This window comes from Anabrus simplex, chromosome 1 (assembly GCF_040414725.1).
Source record: "Anabrus simplex isolate iqAnaSimp1 chromosome 1, ASM4041472v1, whole genome shotgun sequence".
NCBI classification, from domain to species: Eukaryota; Metazoa; Arthropoda; class Insecta; order Orthoptera; family Tettigoniidae; genus Anabrus; species Anabrus simplex.
Window position 1 is genome coordinate 1340425370 of NC_090265.1, and position 19125 is coordinate 1340444494.

General features: G+C 36.0%; 1 protein-coding gene across 1 annotated transcript in view; it reads right to left on the reverse strand.

Moving 5' to 3' along the window:
- Nucleotides 1–295: 295 nt before the first annotated feature.
- The window catches only part of LOC136878762 (leukocyte elastase inhibitor-like), a 106138-nt gene continuing 87308 nt past the window's right edge, over nt 296–19125 (reverse strand). The window contains exons 6-8 of the mRNA XM_067152225.2: nt 18096–18278; nt 4520–4658; nt 296–943 (exon numbers count right to left, since the gene is read on the reverse strand). Coding sequence (XP_067008326.2) covers nt 819–943; nt 4520–4658; nt 18096–18278 — 447 coding nt within the window. The 3' untranslated portion in view covers nt 296–818. The remainder of the gene's footprint in view (nt 944–4519; nt 4659–18095; nt 18279–19125) is intronic.

Below are 19125 nucleotides of genomic sequence, written 5' to 3' on the forward strand. Positions count from 1 at the left end.
GGAGTTGAACCAAGTGTACACTAGTTGTGCTTTGTTTAGCCAACAGACGTGCATTCAAGCCTGACTGCATGGAGCTAATGTGTGAAGTGCTGTGGTGCATGTGCAGCAAAGGGAAAGGGAGACTTGTCAGTCAAAAAGGAGAATTGCCTGTTCCAAGTGAAAACTATCAGCCAGAGACCCGCTGTAAGTACAAGAAACATTTTTGAACAGCCTATTCTTAACTCCTCAGGGTATTATTTCAGTTTGTTGACTTTCTTATGGAATTGATTGTGTTGTAATTTGTATTTGTAAATAACTATAAAATTTATTTTTCACTGACACATAAAGTACAGATGTCATATATTTGTACTGAGATACTTGTATTGATAAATTTCATACTATGAAGAATGATTCATATACTAAAACTAGCAGCATTATATGGAAATGAAACCTGAAATTACAGACAGGAAGTAAAAATTTCTGTTGAAGCATGATAAATTTAGTACCAGTATCAGGTTCCATTTCAGTATGGTACCTAATATAGCATGTTTTAGTAAACAGATCCTTTCTTTCATTTCTGAAATGTTCTTAAAGCTACTTCATTTATCTACATTTTAGATGATAAAAGTTAAAACTCATGCATAACTGACCTATTTTTGATAATACTATAATTCATAACACACTTACTAATCAACAACTTCAATGTAACAAAAAAGTATATACTGGTTCTGCTCTTTCATTGCTATCAAATCTTGAAGCATGCTTTCCATTGATTGTATGCCATAGCAAATGATAAATGATCATATATATATTCAAAAACTGAATGGTTTCTTTAAAGTTCACTCTGGACCTCTATAGTTTCCCAAGAAGAGTATTGCTCCAGTCTTGTCATCACGAATAACAAACAGGAATGGGTGATCCACATTTATGGAAAGAGAGCCACCTCTGATATCCAGTACAGCAGCTGAAAAATTAAACATATTTATCAGTTGTTTAAAAAGAAGTGTTATTTTCATTCTGCATCTCAGAATTAAATTGAATTCAAATTATGTTTCAAATTACATGCCAAACATAAATTGCATTCCTGTCCTATATTTCTTTGACACTTGTTAAGAACAATTGTCCCCTACTTCCTCTTTTCTTCCCTTATCCAAATTTCATTAGCATACTATTTAGCTCCCTCTGTGGGTAAGTGGTAGCATTTTGGTCTCTATATTCCAAGACCAACGGTTCAAACATGACAAAGGTGGTCTGAAGTCCATTTGCCACTCCATATCATATGATGCTGGCCTGTACAAGATCTCTGGTGGCATATTCAGTGTATATCTGACAAAATTAATTACCTAATCAGTTAATTAAATGAAAATTCTGCACTTTTGCCAATGTAACAAATTTCTACAAACTTTCCTTGGAAATGGTTCCCAGCATTGTTCAGACTTTCTGCTTGCACAGTAAGTACATTTCATATGACATTTCTGTAGTAGCCCACCTGGTGGCCTCGACATTAAGGTGTCAAGTCTATAAGGTCTGACACTGGTTTGCCGGTTTGAAACCTGTTGTTTGAAAAAAATTTCACCTTCAGAATGTTGGCTGGCAGGGTAGGTGAGGTGGTGATATACATGTAATTCCTAGATTGTATGACAAAAACTGGATTAAATTCCAAACCTCTCCACAGTGTTCAAATGGATTGAGGGCATACATCGCTGTTGATGGCAACTTGTCTGTTGGATGTGGATGTTAAGCCTTCAGCTGATCCCTTCATGTTATTCTGCAGATATAGGCTATATGCTGGCACCATGTTTCACCCTCTTCCTTCCTACTATCATGTCATTCAATCCAGCTCATTAATTCCTCTGATGATGTTGACATCAGGAAGGCCATCCGGTCATAAAAATTTGCTATGGAGATTCACTCACTTCATACCCAACCCCGCAGGGCAATGGGACCAGGTTCGGACATACATACAGTACGACATATTTGTGCAAAAGTTTATTTTCATTGATGAAATTAATGAAGTCTCACCTTAGGGCAGTTATTAAGGATTTGTATATAACAGGATCATTATGATTAATATGCAGCAGTACTGTTGTTCATGTTAGACATGCTATGTATAGCTAAGGGGCTGAAAAGCTAATAATGAACCAACCAACCAACCATGACTGTAAGTAACTACCTATTACAAAGTATTTTGCTTCTGGTTCAATAAATAATACTGATCTGCATTTAGGGCAGTCACCCTGGTGGCAGATTCCTTATCTGTTGTTTTCCTAGCATTTTCTTAAATGATTTCAAAGAAATTGGAAATTTATTGAACATCTCCCTTGGTAAGTTATTCCTATTCCTTACTCCCCTTTCTATAAATGAAGATTTGCCCCAATTTGTCCTCTTGAATTCCAACTTTATCTTCATATAAAGACACCACTTAAACTTATTCGTCTACTAATGTCATTCCACTCCATCCCTCCGCTGACAGCTAGGAACACACCACTTAATCGAGCAGCTCGTCTTCTTTCCCCCAGGTCTTCCCAGCCCAAACTTCGCAACAATTTTGTAATGCTACTCTTTTGTCAGGAATCACCCAGAACAAATCGAGCTGCCTTTCTTTGGATTTTTTTCCAGTTCTTGAATCAAGTAATCCTGGTAAAGGTCCCATACACTGGAACCATACTCTAGTTGGGGTCTTCCCAGAGATTTACATGCCCTCTCCTTTACATCCTTACTACAACCCCTAAACACCCTCATAATCATGTGCAAAGATCTGTATATTTTATTTACAATCCTATTTATGTGATTACCCCAATGAAGATCTTTCCTTATATTGACACCTAGGTACTTACAGCGATCCCCATCAGGAACTTTCATCCCATCAATGCAGTAATAAAAACAGAGGCCTTTTCGTATTTGTGAAACTCACAACCTGACTTTTAATCCCATTTATCATCATACCATTGCCTGCTGTCCATCTCACAACATTATCAAGGTCATTTTTGCAGTTACTTACAATTTCGTAACTTATTACTCTATACAGAACGACAACATCTGCAAAAAGCCTTATTTCTGATTGCACTCCTTTACTCATATCATTTATATACAGTATATAAGAAAACAAAGGTGCAATAATACTGCCTTGAGGAATTCCCCTCTTAATTATTACAGAGTCAGATAAAGCTTTGCCTACTCTAATTCTCTGAGATCTATTTTCTAGGAATATAGCAACCCATTCAGTCACTCTTTTGTCTAGTCCAATTGCACTCATTTTTGTCAGTAGTCTCCCACGATCCACCCTATCAAATGCTTTAGACAGGTCAATCACGATACAGTCCATCTGACCTCCTGAATCCAAGATATCTGCTATATATTGCTGGAATCCTACAAGTTGAGCTTCAGTGGAATAAACTTTCCTAAAACCGAATTGCCTTCTATCGAACCAGTTATTAATTTTGAAAACATGTCTAATGTAAACAGAAAGAATGCCTTCCCAAAGCTTACACATGCAACGCATGTCAAACTTGCTGGCCTATAATTTTCAGCTTTATGTCTATCACCCTTTCTGTTATACACTGGGGCTACTATAGCAACTCTCCATCCATTTGGTATAGCTCCTTCATGAATAAAATAATCAAATAAGTACTGTACTTCAGATATAATACTATATCTCAACCCATTGTCTTTAGTATATCCCCAGAAATCTTATCAATTCCATCTGCTTTTCTAGTTTTCAACTTTTGTATCTTATTGTAATTTTTCAAAAAAAATCAATTCAAAATCCACAGCCTGTTTCCAGTCATTAGACCAGGTCAGGAACAAGCCAACAACTAAACAATTGAGCAAATCAAGGGATTAAATAGATGCACTGGAATCTAATAAACTGCAGTGATACTGGTCAGCTGGTTTGAATAGATGCATTGGAATCTAATAAAATGTGGTGATATTGGCTAGCTGGTAACCGTGAATGTGTAATATCAAAATAACTGAAAACAAAGACACTATTTCCTATCTGTTTAGATCATGTGTGGATCCCTATATAGTCATTAAACATTTTACTTAACTACCTGCACGCTCAATATAATTCTCTCTCATTATCGCTCTGTTATTACTCTTACAAAACAAACATGTCTCCCTAGCTCCAAGCTGCTGAGAAAGCTTCTCCTGAGGCTGGTCATGCCTTACACTTCTCTCATCAGAAATGGAGTTCTGTTAGAGATGATCTCTGAATCATTATGGACCCTTGTTCCTCTGATGGAAGCTGGGAACAGAAATAGTTCATCCAGGGAGAACTCTTAAGAAGAAATTGATCTGGAAGGAAGAGGACAAATAATGGGGAAGACCATTTTAAAAAACAGCTTTGTGGGAGGATTCTGAGGTTGTTTTTGCCACTTCTCATTGTTGCATGCACTAACCTATCACTATGTAAACCCATTGTTTTCCAATCCTTATTCCAAGCTATCTGTCCTCAATGTTTATTAATAGAGGTTACCCCCTACCTCCTGGTTATCTACAGAATATATAATATTTAGATTATAAAGTACAGTTATTATACCTGATGCTGCACTGGCTTCAGACCCTTCTTCTGTTATTTCCAAGAATGTCTTGTGGAGAACGTTAGTTACACTCAATCCTTTGATTGGAGATATACCCGACAGATCAGCTTTTGTCTGGAACACATCGTCTATTCCAAGCTGAAAGAGAATATTAATGCATGGTATCATTTCATTAAATGAAGATAGAAATGTTGGCAAATACACCAAAGATTTCATGTTGACATGATTGTGATAAACAGAGCCTACTTTATCTGTGCTTCCTGTAATCATGCAAGTCAGAATTCAGTTACTTTAAATCAGGGCTTTTTTTCTGCTGGTACACTCTGGTAAGTGTACCAGTAAACTTTAAATTGTAAAAATCATTTTGAAGATTTGGATTCATTGTTTAAAAATGTCTCTCCACACTTCCATCATCGCTTGATGTCAAATTATGACATCAGGAAGTGTCGACAAATTAACTTTCATCTATAGTTATAGACCGTATCATAAAGTATATGATACAGATCCGGTTTTACAGCACTACTCTTTCAACTGTATGTGCTTGCCGCTTAAAATTTGGGAACTTTCTTCGTGTGACTGATCAGCTTCACTTCACTTCCTGTTCATTTAACTTTGTTGCTTTGTGTGCTGTGGTTGAGTCTGTTGCAAATTCTATACTTCAATTTATTTTCATTTCTTACGGTCTTTATCAAAGGCAATGAACTCCAAAATCACTCTGTTCTTCTCTTCCACTCCAGCAGGTAAGAAACTGAAAATTACCGAGATTCAATCGAGTGAATGTAGTGTGCTGAAAATTTTGTGGGAAAATGCTGTGTTAGAATCTGTAAAAGCTGAACACACGGTTGTGGCTACCGAATGTGCGGTCGTGAATGAAAATCTTCCCCACTGTTGGACTCCACACCAAAAGGTGATTTTTGTGGGAAAAAATACTGGTTAATCGTGAAAAATAGAAAGCTCTCAATATGTCAAGAAGTAATCAATTTGGACCCGGACAGAAACAATACTGTTTAGGGTAGATTGAGTGAGTATTGGTTAACTTTCTTCCAGAAAGAAAGCCGTGCTTTAAACTAATGCATAGGAAAATACATTTTCCAGGAGAACAAATACATGGTTAGTTTTTGATTCCATACATTTCTTTGTTGGAGATCTTAATTGTTATGGCCTGAATTTCATAAATTTAGTGATAAGGAGTTGTACTAACCTAAACATTTCTTTAAATATAATTGATTAACCTTATTTGAGAAAGTTAAACATTTTGTCAGTACCAAATTGAGAAACTCTATGACTATTGTGAGGAAAGTAATTGTGCAATAGTATTCATTGTTGTTGGGTTATTTAGCTCTTAGCTCACCTTGCAACAGCTGGAACAGTAGCATCTGTCAGAGCATTCGGAGTGAAAGTTGAATTTAGAAAGGGGTGCATGGTGGGTCTGTGGGCAGTGTTGTTCATCCAAACACTTGTCTCATCAGTAGTCTGTGTGGTCACAATATATATATTGGTTATTTTAGTTTCAATTTATACTTAGTGTTGAAATAAAATAATTTCTCTGCATTTTAAACCAGTACTCTGTTTCATTTATTTTTCTAGATACCAGAGAGGTGTCCTGTACACCAGACAACTGCAGTAGCCAAAGAGAAACAAAGTTTAATTAGGCAAAGCAATGAACTAACAGTCAGCAAGTGCATGAACGCAAGAGGTCCAGGGGTCCTCCAAGACAATGTGAGGTACAATGCATACATAGTATGAGCGACTGCTTCATCAAATTCCATGCTTGGACACCCACAATAACTTTTAGAAATACAGTATTGAAACTATCAACCTGTTTATGGAAATGAGATATTTAGGGGTCCTGCTGATTGCCTAGAACAGAAGTGCTCAGCTAGCTGCCCACTGAGGCTAGCCCAGTGTGGCCAGGCTGGCCTGACGTAGCAAGCATATGTCACAGTGAAGCGAGAGAGCGGACACACTTTGCAGGGAAGGGAGGGAGCATTGACGTTCATTTGTGATTACGAAGCTCTCCTCCACTACCCAGCGAAGTGTTGATTGGGATATATTATTTAAAATAAAACTCTATAAACACAACAAAAATAACCTTTTCAAGATATTCCAGTCTGCTTTATACTGCACTCGATATGAAGTCTGTTCTATTTTCTTAGATTTGTTCATTCAAAGAAAGAAAACTGACATGTTATAATTTTTGTGTTACAATCTACAAAGGTACAGACTACGATTTACAATTCTTTGGATGGGAATGATAGTATTTCCATTTCTTTTTAAATGTAAAAGTCCTGTTATGTAAAATTCCTGTTATTCATTAAGCAAAAAGTAATATAATTACATAATGCAGCAATGATTTTCAAATAAATAATCTCTCTGACTTTATTCCCGGTAAGCATGACTGGATTGTTGGCGAGTTTATCGATAATTTAAACCCAAACAACCACATTATCCACCTTAACTCCATATTATATCAGAACTGTTTCTAAAGCACCTCTCAAAATGTAATAATAAAAATTGTAATTGATTACATATGGTACATTATACAATTATTTATGGTTGTAGGCCTAACTCTTTATTGTATCCAGTCATAATACATAAACTGCAATGAACATAAATAACTTACGGTATTTCTTACAACGTAAACTGAACAGGACGTGGATTTCTGCCCTCTTTCCTTTGTTATTTTCTGCCTCCATTTCAAACTCGGGTATCACCGCAGTGATCGAGAGTGACTGGGAGAACTTCACCTTAAAAATTCACGGCCTGCGACGTAACCACCACAACGTCACTGTGGTTGAAGAGCATACACTCATCGCCTGCCAGCCTGTGATTTACGGCACTGGGTACCCGCGGGACGGAATGCCGAGCGTGAGCACCTCTGGTCTAGAATGATACCTGACAATGTTTCTTCAATTAATTTGTGCATCATTATTAATTACTGTATCAATTTGACTTTCTATTTCAGTTCTCACTTCCTTAAAAAGCAGCACCTTCTGAACGAGTGGCTGTGTGGTATGGGTCAGGTAGCTGTCAGCTTGCATTTGGGAGATAGTGGGTTCAAACCCCACTGTCAGCAGCCCTGAAGATGATTTTCTATGATTTCCCATTTTCACACCAGGCAAATTCTGGGGCTGTACCTTAATTAAGGTCACAGACACTTCTTTCCCGCTCCTAGCCTTTTCCTATCTCATCAGCGCCATAATATCTACCTGAGTCAGTGTGGTGTAAAGCAAATTGTACAAAAATACCACTGACTGATAGTAGCAATATTTTATAATTTATTGCCAAATTATTAAAGTAATATTTTTTTCTGTATTATTATAATACCATTTGCATAGATCATTATCACTATTGTCTCTTAAATTATTACATCCTCTTAGTCTTCCTTTCTGTAAACCATTATGAATTTCAAGGTTTCTACCTTGTGGCTAGATCATTACCCAGTGTTTTAGATCCAACAACAATTTTTTTTTTAAATTTTTTTACAATCTGCTTTACGTGGCACCAACAAAGATAGGTTTTACGGTGACAATGGGATGGGAAAGGATTAGCGGTGGAAAGGTAGCAACTGTGGCCTTAAGGTACATCCCCAGCATTTACCTTGTGTCATAATGGCAAACCACAAAAAAACCATTTTCAGGGCTGCTGACAGTGGGATTCGAACCTACAATCTCCCAAATGCAAGCTCACAGTTGCACACCCCTAAATTCATAGCCAACTTGCTCGGTAGATCTAACAATAAAAAGAACCTTATTGCAAATGCAAACACAGAGTCCAGAGTTTGGAAAAACATAGATAATATCCTGATAATACCAATATAAGTGGTCCGTTATTGGACATTATAAATTTTCCAGCTCATTCCTGGTTGCCAGCGTTTCGCCCCAGTGTGCTAAGTTGGGCTTATCAGTTGGTAAATAGCACACCCACCAAGACACATGGCTAGTGTATACCGTGGAGGCAACTGCATAGGCTACTTGAAGCCACCGGCAGTGCCAATGCACTACGAGAGTACCTCATTACCAAACATTGACCTCCACGGTATGCACTAGCCATGCGTCTTGGTGGGTGTATTATTTGCCAACTGATGAGCCAAACTTAGCACACTGGGGCAAAACGCTGGCAATCAGGAATGAGCGAGCTGGGAAATTTATAATGTACCAATAACGGACCACCATCATTATCCACTTGTTGGCAAGCATTACTGTATTTTACATACATTATAATTATAATAACCTGAAGTTTTTCAGTCTGTCAAACACAAAATTGTGCCAGTATTAACCATCACAAGTATTATCGTTTTGGCATGAACTCCATCATTTTTCAAGGACTTTGAACTGTCATTTTAAGGTGAACTGAGTGCCCACAGAATTGTTTTGTTGAGAACTGGAACTTTAGTCGACTGGTGCTTGTTCACGTACTATGACAATTTAGCATACTACCTGGCGGTAGCCTATGTAACCCCAGCATTTGTAGCCGGCAAGCTTAGAGAGTCATGTGTTGCTGTGAGTGAAGCGTTCAGACAACACGGCGAGGTTCGGCTTATGTGTGAGAAAACCTTTTACAAGTCCAGGCTTCCACTTTAAGAAGGGTTTTGACCCTAGAATAACTTAAAGATTTATTTAACATGAAGACTATTACCCGAGTGGTGGATTCTTTTATTAATTTCCATTTTCATTAAGAGAGAGAGAGAGAGAGAGAGAGAGAGAGAGAGAGAGAGAGAGAGAGAGAATGTGAGTGTGTGTTTTTTTTGCTTGGAATATGAACTAGTAATGTAAGTAGCCTACCTGTTTATTATGTAGCAGAAGTGAACTTCCTTTCTTAGGTCTACATCTGATTATCCCTTAAGCTCCATTATCCTGGTGTATATTTAACTTTGTCTGTAATCAAGTGTTAGAAAACTATGACTAAATTTCTGTCTTGTGGTGTGTGGTGCCATTTATCCATGACTGATTGGTTGTTCACTACCTACTAAATTATACGAAACTTATGGAAACTTCATGTATACTATTTCAAGGTGTTTTGGAACATATTTTGAGTTGAAAACAACTACTGGTTACCAGAGACAGTTGAATTACTGCCTCTAATTAATTGCCTTTTAAAAATGTTCAGCCAACCATATTATTATTATTATTATTATTATTATTATTATTATTATTATTATTATTATTATTATTATTATTAAAAAAGGGGCTGAATTTTTTTAAATCTGAGAACTCTAGATACTTTAGTTATGGTGTGAATTGTTTTATATGATGTCAGAATGACATTATATTAATTTTTACGGGCAAATATTAGTGTGTATTGTGCTTTAGACCAGTGGTGTATGCTGGGATTAAGACGTGGGCTACCACTAGACTTAGGTCACGCCTTTTTGATAGTTGGTTTAGTGAACGTCAAGCCTTAAGTGTTTTGAGCTGCAGCCAATAGCCAATGGTAAAGCCTGCTTCACAAGCTACTGCCCCGGCCTCTGCCACTGCCAATACTCAACACCTGATCGGTCGAGATGGTAGCCTAAAGTTTAGCAGATTGAAGTCTGGCTTTGTGACTAAATGGATATAGAATGCTTGCCTTTGGTACGATGGCTCCGGTTCAATTTTCAGAAGCAACCCCCCCCCATACTGTTGATTCCCCTGGCTTGGGGACTGGGTGTTTATGATGTCTTCACCATTCATTTTATACTCATTAGGTCACCACCACCATGCTGAAGTAATGGAGCAGGAAAGGTGGAAGGACAGAAAGGAGTGGAGGAGGCTTGTTAATCACACTGGAGTGGGACATTGATGATGATGATGATGATGATGATGATGATGATGATGATAGGTCACCACCAAGCCTATACAGATGTGATGCACCATCATCATCATCATCATCATCATCATATAAAAATGTTGAATTTTACAGCAGTCGTACCCATCGTTCACTGGTTAATTAGCTTCCTTGAGAGATCAGTGGTGGTGTCCAACCCATAATCATGGGTTTGATTCAAACCAACAAAAGAGAACAATAAACCTAACTAAACCACTAAGATTGCATTTCATTTTAGCAGATGTACCTATACAAATAAAAATATATTACTCCTATAACAGCAGCACTGCACTGTCTTCCTACAAAGATGTAGAAATAAATGGGAGTGAAATACCAGCACTTTCTTATCTATATAATTAAGTCAAAAGGAGGAGGTGAGAAAGTATACACGAGGAGTAACACGTGGTTGATAGTTAGCAGTGGCGATCTGATGGACCAAAGCCTAGCACACCTATTCCTCCCCGATCCCCGCGCTTATCAAGTATACAGCAGCAACCCGTGTGAGGCGAGTCGAGGGGAGAGAGATGAGAATCTGGGCTACAATATCAGTCTCCAAAGCCTTGTTCTCAGAAATACGTGCAACGTTTTTTCTCGTTGCTTTCAAGGTTTGTAAATGGAACAATGTGTGTGATGCTCACATTATAATGTGCTTTAGATTTCCATAGTTCACATTTGAAGTTTGGGCTTCACTGATAGCCTTGGTAGCCCTCAGTATACACCACTGCTTCAGATGTAGCTTGGTTCTATGTGTTTTCATTTGAGCCCGATATTTATATTACGTTTAAAACCAGTTATATTCTACAAACTATTTTAAAATTTTAAGATTCTGTAGAGGTCATCTTGTGCCTAGATGGAACATTTGTTCAGTATTTGAAATTAATTTCTATCCTTGTAAATTTCATCAGATTGGGTTATGTGGTATTTTTGTCCCCCTTATCTCTGTCACTGCAGTACATGGTGACAGATCATGCCATCCTTCTTATCTTCTGTGCTTTGTTATCTGCATTTTTCCTTGGTTCGAGCTGGCCTTGATGCGTAGCGTCATATTTGTTTTGGGTAATTGTAGTGGTGCACTCGGCCTGGTTGACGTGTGTGTGTCACTGTGATGTAGTGATGTTTGGTGCCTGGTTATGTTCTGTTACATCATAATTATGTTGAACATGTGAAATTTTATGTTACTTGCCCTGCTGTACCAAATAATTTTATTTTAATTTATGGTACTGAATTTTTTTTTGGGTTGGGGGGGGGTTGCTCTAAAATTTGACTATCATTAAGTGTCTTACTTGTGAGATGCCTTACCTGCTCTTTCATTTTATTTTTGTGAGTTCATGTAACATTTTCTTTGATTTCATGGGAGGTTTTTTGTGTGTTTTTCTTGGGATGTAACACCAATGTACCAGGATCAGAAAATGGTACTTGGGCTCCGATAATTATGTGGACATCATCCCACATAAATAAGCAGGTTTATTTATGTGATTTCAATTTTATCCTGGTGGAATAATTACCAGAAAAAGGGAATGCTTGGACAACATATTTATTTTTATCTTCTGGTGTAAATTTTATGTTATAAAGGTAACAACTGGCAATGTGTTTTTTTTGTTTTAGGTCAACCTAAATCACCTAAATTTCTTAAATTATTTATTGCCTTCTTAATTGTTAACCTCCATGAATGTAAGTTGTTTTATCATTTATTTACTTTACTACATTTATTTCTTTGGTTCGTATCCCAGTTTTATTTATGAGAAATTATTATCATTCTAGTGTTTCCACATTACTAGTTTATTGTCCTGACATTTTTCATTCCTTTATGTTAATTTCATTAAATTTAGGATAAAACTAACTGGTGTTTAATTTCAAGTAGTTCATGGTGCCTTGTTTCCTATGTTTGAAATGTTATTTTCACGCACCTCTTATCTGCCTGTTGGCAGTGGGTGGTGCCTTTGCACTTTCACAAATGCATCTGCCATTATCCTTGCTATTATTGGGATTGGAAGGATAATGGGAGAAGATATAAATTTATAAAACATTTCGTATCTTGTATTATTTTACCATTTGTTTTACACCACACTGATGCAGACAGATCTTACAGTGGCGATGGAATAGGAAAGGGCTAGAACCGGAAAGAAAGCGAGCATTGCTGTTAGTCAGGTACAGCCCCAGCATTTGCTTGGCATTAAAATGAGAAACCATGGAAAACCATCTTCTCTGCTACCAACAGCTGGGTTGAAATCTGTCCGCTATCTCCCAAATGCAAACTGACATCTGCATGACCCAAACCATGTAGCCACTTGCTCATTTACTTGAAATTACTATATAAATTTATATATTATGTTTGAAAAACTTACAGGTTACCGGTATTTTAAATATGTTGACACTGAAAAGCATCTTTAAAAAGTATCACTATTGCTGATTATGGGTTCTCAGCTAGCTAAAGAGGCCAATTCTAGAACAACAAGCTCTGCCATAATATTGGCTCATCAAATCTTACAAACTCCTTGTTGCTGTAGAATTCTGCAGACCCAATACATGGAACAAGTATAAACTAGCAGTGAAACAAAAAATAGTTTACCTCTCTAGCCCTTCAGAGACTGATAATATAAAAGTAAAAGCATGAACACCCTTAATAATCAAAAGTAAATAATAATAATAATAATAATAATAATAATAATAATAATAATAATAATAATAATAATAATAATAATAATAATAATAATAATAATAATAATAATAATAATAATAATAATAATAATAATAATAATAATAATAATAATAATAATAATAATAATAATAATAATAATAATAATAATAATAATAATAATAATAATAATAATAATAATAATAATAATAATAATAATAATAATAATAATAATAATAATAATAATAATAATAATAATAATAATAATAATAATAATAATAATAATAATAATAATAATAATAATAATAATAATAATAATAATAATAATAATAATAATAATAATAATAATAATAATAATAATAATAATAATAATAATAATAATAATAATAATACAGCACTTCACTGCATGGATTTATGTCTATCAATGCATGGCAGTTCCTAAAATTTTTTTATGTATAATTAAACTATGCAATCTCTTTTTGTTTCTGTTTTTGTATGAAGTCACATTTGCCAAGAACTTTAAATATTTGAATTTTTCAGGAATATTGCAGCAAGACAGTACTTGTGTAGATTTCTGGATTTAGTAATCAATAACAGATCCTGAACATATATTTTTAATGTAGAATTAAAAAATGCATTCAGTTTATTTCTATCACATAGTGTTCTCCACAAACAAACAAAACAAACAAACAAACAAATTTTTGTTTTAAATTCACAGTAAAATGGTATTTACCTTTTATACATAGGAGTTGTTTCTTTTAAATTATCGACAGTCTGTAACCAACTTGTGAGCAAGAGTATGAATTACATTTGCCAGGCTGAGTGGCTTAGACAGTTAAGACATTGGCTTTATGAGCCAAAGTTGGCAGGTTCAATCTTGGGTTAATCCAGTGGTATCTAAAGGTGCTCAAATATGTCAGCCTTGTGGTGGCAAATTTACTAGCACATAAAATAATTCCTACAGGATAAAATTCAGACACATTGGCATCTCCAAAAACCATAAAAGCAGTTAGAGGGATGACATTATTAATCATATTTTTTGTGTAATAAAATGGTACATAAAAACTGATGCCATTAATTCCAGAAAATAGTGACATGATGGTGAAAAAGTATTCCCTTTCAGTGCCCCAAAGTTACTGTAAAACAATATTCAAAATAAAACAAAAATTGGGAAATTCTTCTTCAGATTATTATTATTATTATTATTATTATTATTATTATTATTATTATTATTATTATTATTATTATTATTATTATTATTATTATTATTATTATTATTATTACAATAATAGCAATAATAACCATCATCATCATCACATGTCCTTAGCTGGAGACTTTTAAACCTTCTGAAGTGGTGCCACTAAGCGGCCTGCTTACCAGTTTCGACACTTCGATTGTGATGTTGTCTAGTAACTTAACAATTCCACAGGACAAATACCAAGGCTAAGTTTATTTAATTTTGTTTGGTGATGCGGAGCACACCACCAGATGTCTGAAATGTGCCAACGATACGAAATGCCAAGAGTGCCTGAGTCGGAACTGAACATCTTGAACTTTGAATCACGAGTTGGAAACTCCGCCGCAGATCCTCAAAGACATTTTACACCAAACTGAATCAGACTTGATCAAGAGATTGGAAAATAAAGTCAAAAAGAAAAGTTTTATGAGTAAGAAAGCAGTATCACACTCTACTCTGTAAACAAAAGCTCTTTGCAATTGATAACGCAGTGTAGTATCAACACAGACCCCTCTTGTTCCTGCTGTTGCAACTGAATGATGTTTGTTAGTCTTGCTTGATGGTTAGTGATCTCACAGATCTCCTGTATAGCCAAGCTTTTTAGAGGGAAATCTTGTCAGTGCACTAAAATATATGCTAATTAGGTTTTCTCATTGGTCCTGTATACTTTAATTTTTATGAGCTTTCAGTGTAACAATTTATTGCTTTGTGTTACTGTATAGTACATATGATTTTAACTTATTTAAAAATAGTAGGCTATAATTCCTTCTTTCAATTTTGAAGATTCTAATTTGATTCAAAAGAAGGGGAATTACACAAGTAATTTATTAATTATCATTCATTTCTCCATGTCTTAGGATGACGAGTGCACTATACAATTATCATACATGTCAGTCATTCCACTGTAGTGCACTGTGTAGAAATACTGATTTAAAATCTGCATCGTAATTGCAGAAATAATTATTTTTCACTTGAGGTCAAAAATAGATGTAGACTGCTGTTTTTATGGTCTAATGTGGCTAACTTTTAAAAGACCAGCAGGATATTAATTTCTTAATGAAACATTTCTTGGTCAGGATCAAAGTCTGCAAGCCACTTGTTTTACATGACTTAATATTGTGATGTCAGCAGATTTCATTTCAAAACTCCTGCAAATACTGGCTGGACTGTCTACAGAACTAAGATTCTCTACCCTTGGGAGAGAGGAAGGTAACCTCAGCACTTAGTTGGTAAAGCAATCAACTCTCTATTCAGCTGTATTTTTTCCAGAAGTCTTGTTTCTATGTTTTTTTAATTTCCTGACAATGAATCAAACAAAGGCCATGCTTAGACAGACAGATCCCTAGAAAAACGACGACATACAAATGGATCGAAATCTTGACTTTTTTAAATCTCCATAATTTAAAATTAGGAGGGAATTCCAACTGTAATGGCATCCTTTTTCTTGCTTAATATATTAATTGAGGCGTCCAGATGCAAAATGCAGTAAATCCACTTCTTCTCGAAAATGAGTTGTTGCCACTATTTTGTTCTCTGTGCTGTCGTCTGTTGATTAGACCCTTAAAACTCAAGCAAAACTGCTTCCGTCTGCTTTAAATCGCACCCTGAAAACAGCCTACAGATGCAAAAGTGTGTATATCCACATCTGTTTGCAAAGCAAAACTGAGTGAATCCATTTTCATCATCATCATCATCATATTATTATTATTATTATTATTATTATTATTATTATTATTGAATTTCCCATTACAAACCCTATTTTACAAGTAGTATATTTTCATCATAAAGAAGCAGAAGTTGGCGTATCCTGACCAAGCACCATTAGTTAAGGTGGTTTGCAGGTACAAAACTAGCTTAATACACACTGTGTCCTGCGTTTGAATAATGCTATTTTACAAGCTTTTTTTCTCCATGGATGTTAATTCTGAGCTTGTGCACAAAGCTAAGGCAAAAGCTTTTTATGATGAACTGTAAGTTGAGGACAATGGTGAAATAACCTTCACATTTGATTGCCAGAAAAACCTTACATTGCCTAGGTTGCAAGATCAAAGTGCTTATTATACACGCCAAATGTATGCGTACAATTTTAGGATCTGCCAAGGCCCATCAGGTATGTGGAAAAACCAGGGAAATGCATTTTTTTTGCTAGGGGCTTTACGTCTTATGGCAACGATAGGATAGGAAAGGCCTAGGAGTTGGAAGGAAGCGGCCATGGCCTTAATTAAGGTACAGCCGCAGCATTTGCCTAGTGTGAGAATGGGAAACCACAGAAAACCATCTTCAGGGCTGCCGATAGTGGGATTCGAACCTACTATCTCCCGGATGCAAGCTCACAGCCGCGCGCCTCTACGCGCACGGCCAACTCGCCCGGTAGGAAATGCATTTATTTACACTTGGAAAGAAACCGATTTTGCAAAGTGATCTAATGAAATTGTGTCCTGTGTGCATCACAGGTTAACATCAACAGATTTGAATGGCATCCACACCATCCACCTAATGTCGGATAGCTGTGTAGGGCAAAACAAGAACCAGACAGTGCTGGGTATGCTGTGCTTTTGGCTAACACAAGAGGCTCCTGTCAGTGTGAAATGGGTGAAGATCTTCTATCCAATGGTTGGACATTCTTTTCTACCACCCGATAGAACTTTCGGTTGAATAGAAAAAGTTCTCAGGTTGAAAGTTACTGTCATATTACCGAGTGAGTACCATGAAGTGTTCAAGGATCACGGAATAGTTTTCCAGCTGGGAGCAGATGTCATCAATCAGTGTTGGAAAGATTCAGTTGCTGATGTCGTCAAGCCCTGTGGTCAGTGTCACTTCAAATTTGCTCCTGTAAAAAGGGTTGTGATCACCAGGAGTAAACATGGAAACGCACTAGTAAGAGGTGAAGTGGCCTACAGAATGGACGCTGGTGAATGGAGAGGGATATGCAGACATGGCAAAGCCTACTCGTCTATGAAGCCTAATGTTACCCAGATTGGAAGAGCCTTAAAGGAAGTGAAAGTTCGGGACATTGATTTTCTGCTTAGAAAGCATTTTGGGGAGAGTTGGGAAGAAAACGAAGATCTTGTTTTCTATAAGAATATGATGGATTCTCAAACAGCTGTGAACAATGCAGAGGAGGACTCAGAGTTTGAAATTCATCCAGAAGACAATGAGTTGCCTGTGTAATTTCGATGGAACAGGACAGGACTTGCAAGGTTGCGGCCTTTTTACTTCTTGCAGATTATCATTTGATGTCAAATACTATGTAATCACACTTACTTGTAGTCAATAAATAATTTATTTTGTCATTTGAATCAGCATTAAGCCATCTTCTTTCCAATTACGTTATGATAATATCTCTACAGAAGCAAACCTACCTAGATCCATGAAAACAGGAGCAAAACTCTGTGAATCCAAACAATTTTAGGTAATAACTAAAAAAATAAAACCGCAATATTTTAAAGATTGTCATAAAAATAGTCCTTAAGTGAATATAAATCTACAATGAAAAGAAATTTTGCATATCTGCGGGCCAAAGGAAGTAAGACGTTTTTCGTGTTTCCTGAAAAAATGTTCTGGTGCACTCACAGCGTTTTGCTTCTGGACGCCTCAATTACAGTATCTTCATAGCATTGTATTCTGTTAAGTCTCTGCAAGTATTAGTTTCCATTAATCCACTTTTAATACCATAATTCCTTATTAATACATAATTTACAGCCAGATGAACCAACTTAGGCAATTTGTTACAGATAAGAACAAAGCCTTATAATAAAGGTGGGAACTTTATTTGGTATACCCATTGTAGATTAGCCTAAACTCTGTAAGCATAAAAGTAATGTAGAGCATGTTAATATTATGCATTTTACCTCTTTAAACTCCATTGTTCTTTACATGTATTGCTTCATTGACTTACCTTATGAAATGAATTCTCTAATTCTGTTGAAAATTCTAGCTTAAACTTTGGAAAATATAGATGTAGTTCAACATTCTCTAACTTGGGAATAACTTCTTCTATGTCTTGGAGCAACAAGTTCTCTTCTAGAGTAGGGAGACCTTGCTGTGACCGTGGAAGGAAAACCATCAGGCTGACAGAACCCTGCAAATAAAATAGTGTAAATTTTGATTCAGCTTAAGTCAGGGGCAACAAAAATATTCTTAGAAGCTAAGAAAATGTAAAACATCATTGTGTATCTCTTTATCTTATATTGTGGATGTATGTTTTAACACTGCTTGTAAGAGGTGCTCCAATTTTTACATGTAATTTCAATGCTTATATATACATTAAGGAATATATCTAACAGTTCAAGCACTCTTCATTCCCTGCCTGAAACATGATCTCTGATTAATAAATTTACCTCCATTACAACTTTAATAGGAGGGACATTTTTTCTAAATTAAAATTTAGCCTATGTTCACAGAAATAATACATCCCATGAAACCAGAGGCAGATCCAGGATTTCCTAAGAAGGAGTGGGAGGCTAACGTACTTTTGTTATTAAACATACCACAAATCAAAAACGAGTTTACAGTTTGTAGCAAAGCAAGAAGAGAGAACCTTACTAAGAGGATACATATCTCCTTCAACAAATAAAATTTTTACAGTTCTATACATTTTAACTCACTTTCGCTCGTTGGGGGCTCCGCCCCCAAACCCCCAATTCCTCTACATTGGAAGTGGTCATTTGGAAAACGGCTGTGACGAACATTACGTCATTAAGAAAAGCGGATTACCTGCATCATACAACCCATATTTTCACGTACATATAAGGTCCTCTAATATTTTCTCGAACCGTATATTCACGATTTATAGAAAATATAGCTTTAAACGTTTCGACGTGGTGAGAATTACGTACGGTTTTCACAAGTTAAGAAATTATTTTCCTAACGTTACAGGGAGCTAATATCTTGAAACTTGGTAGGTTTATCGTGGTTGAAACGCTCTA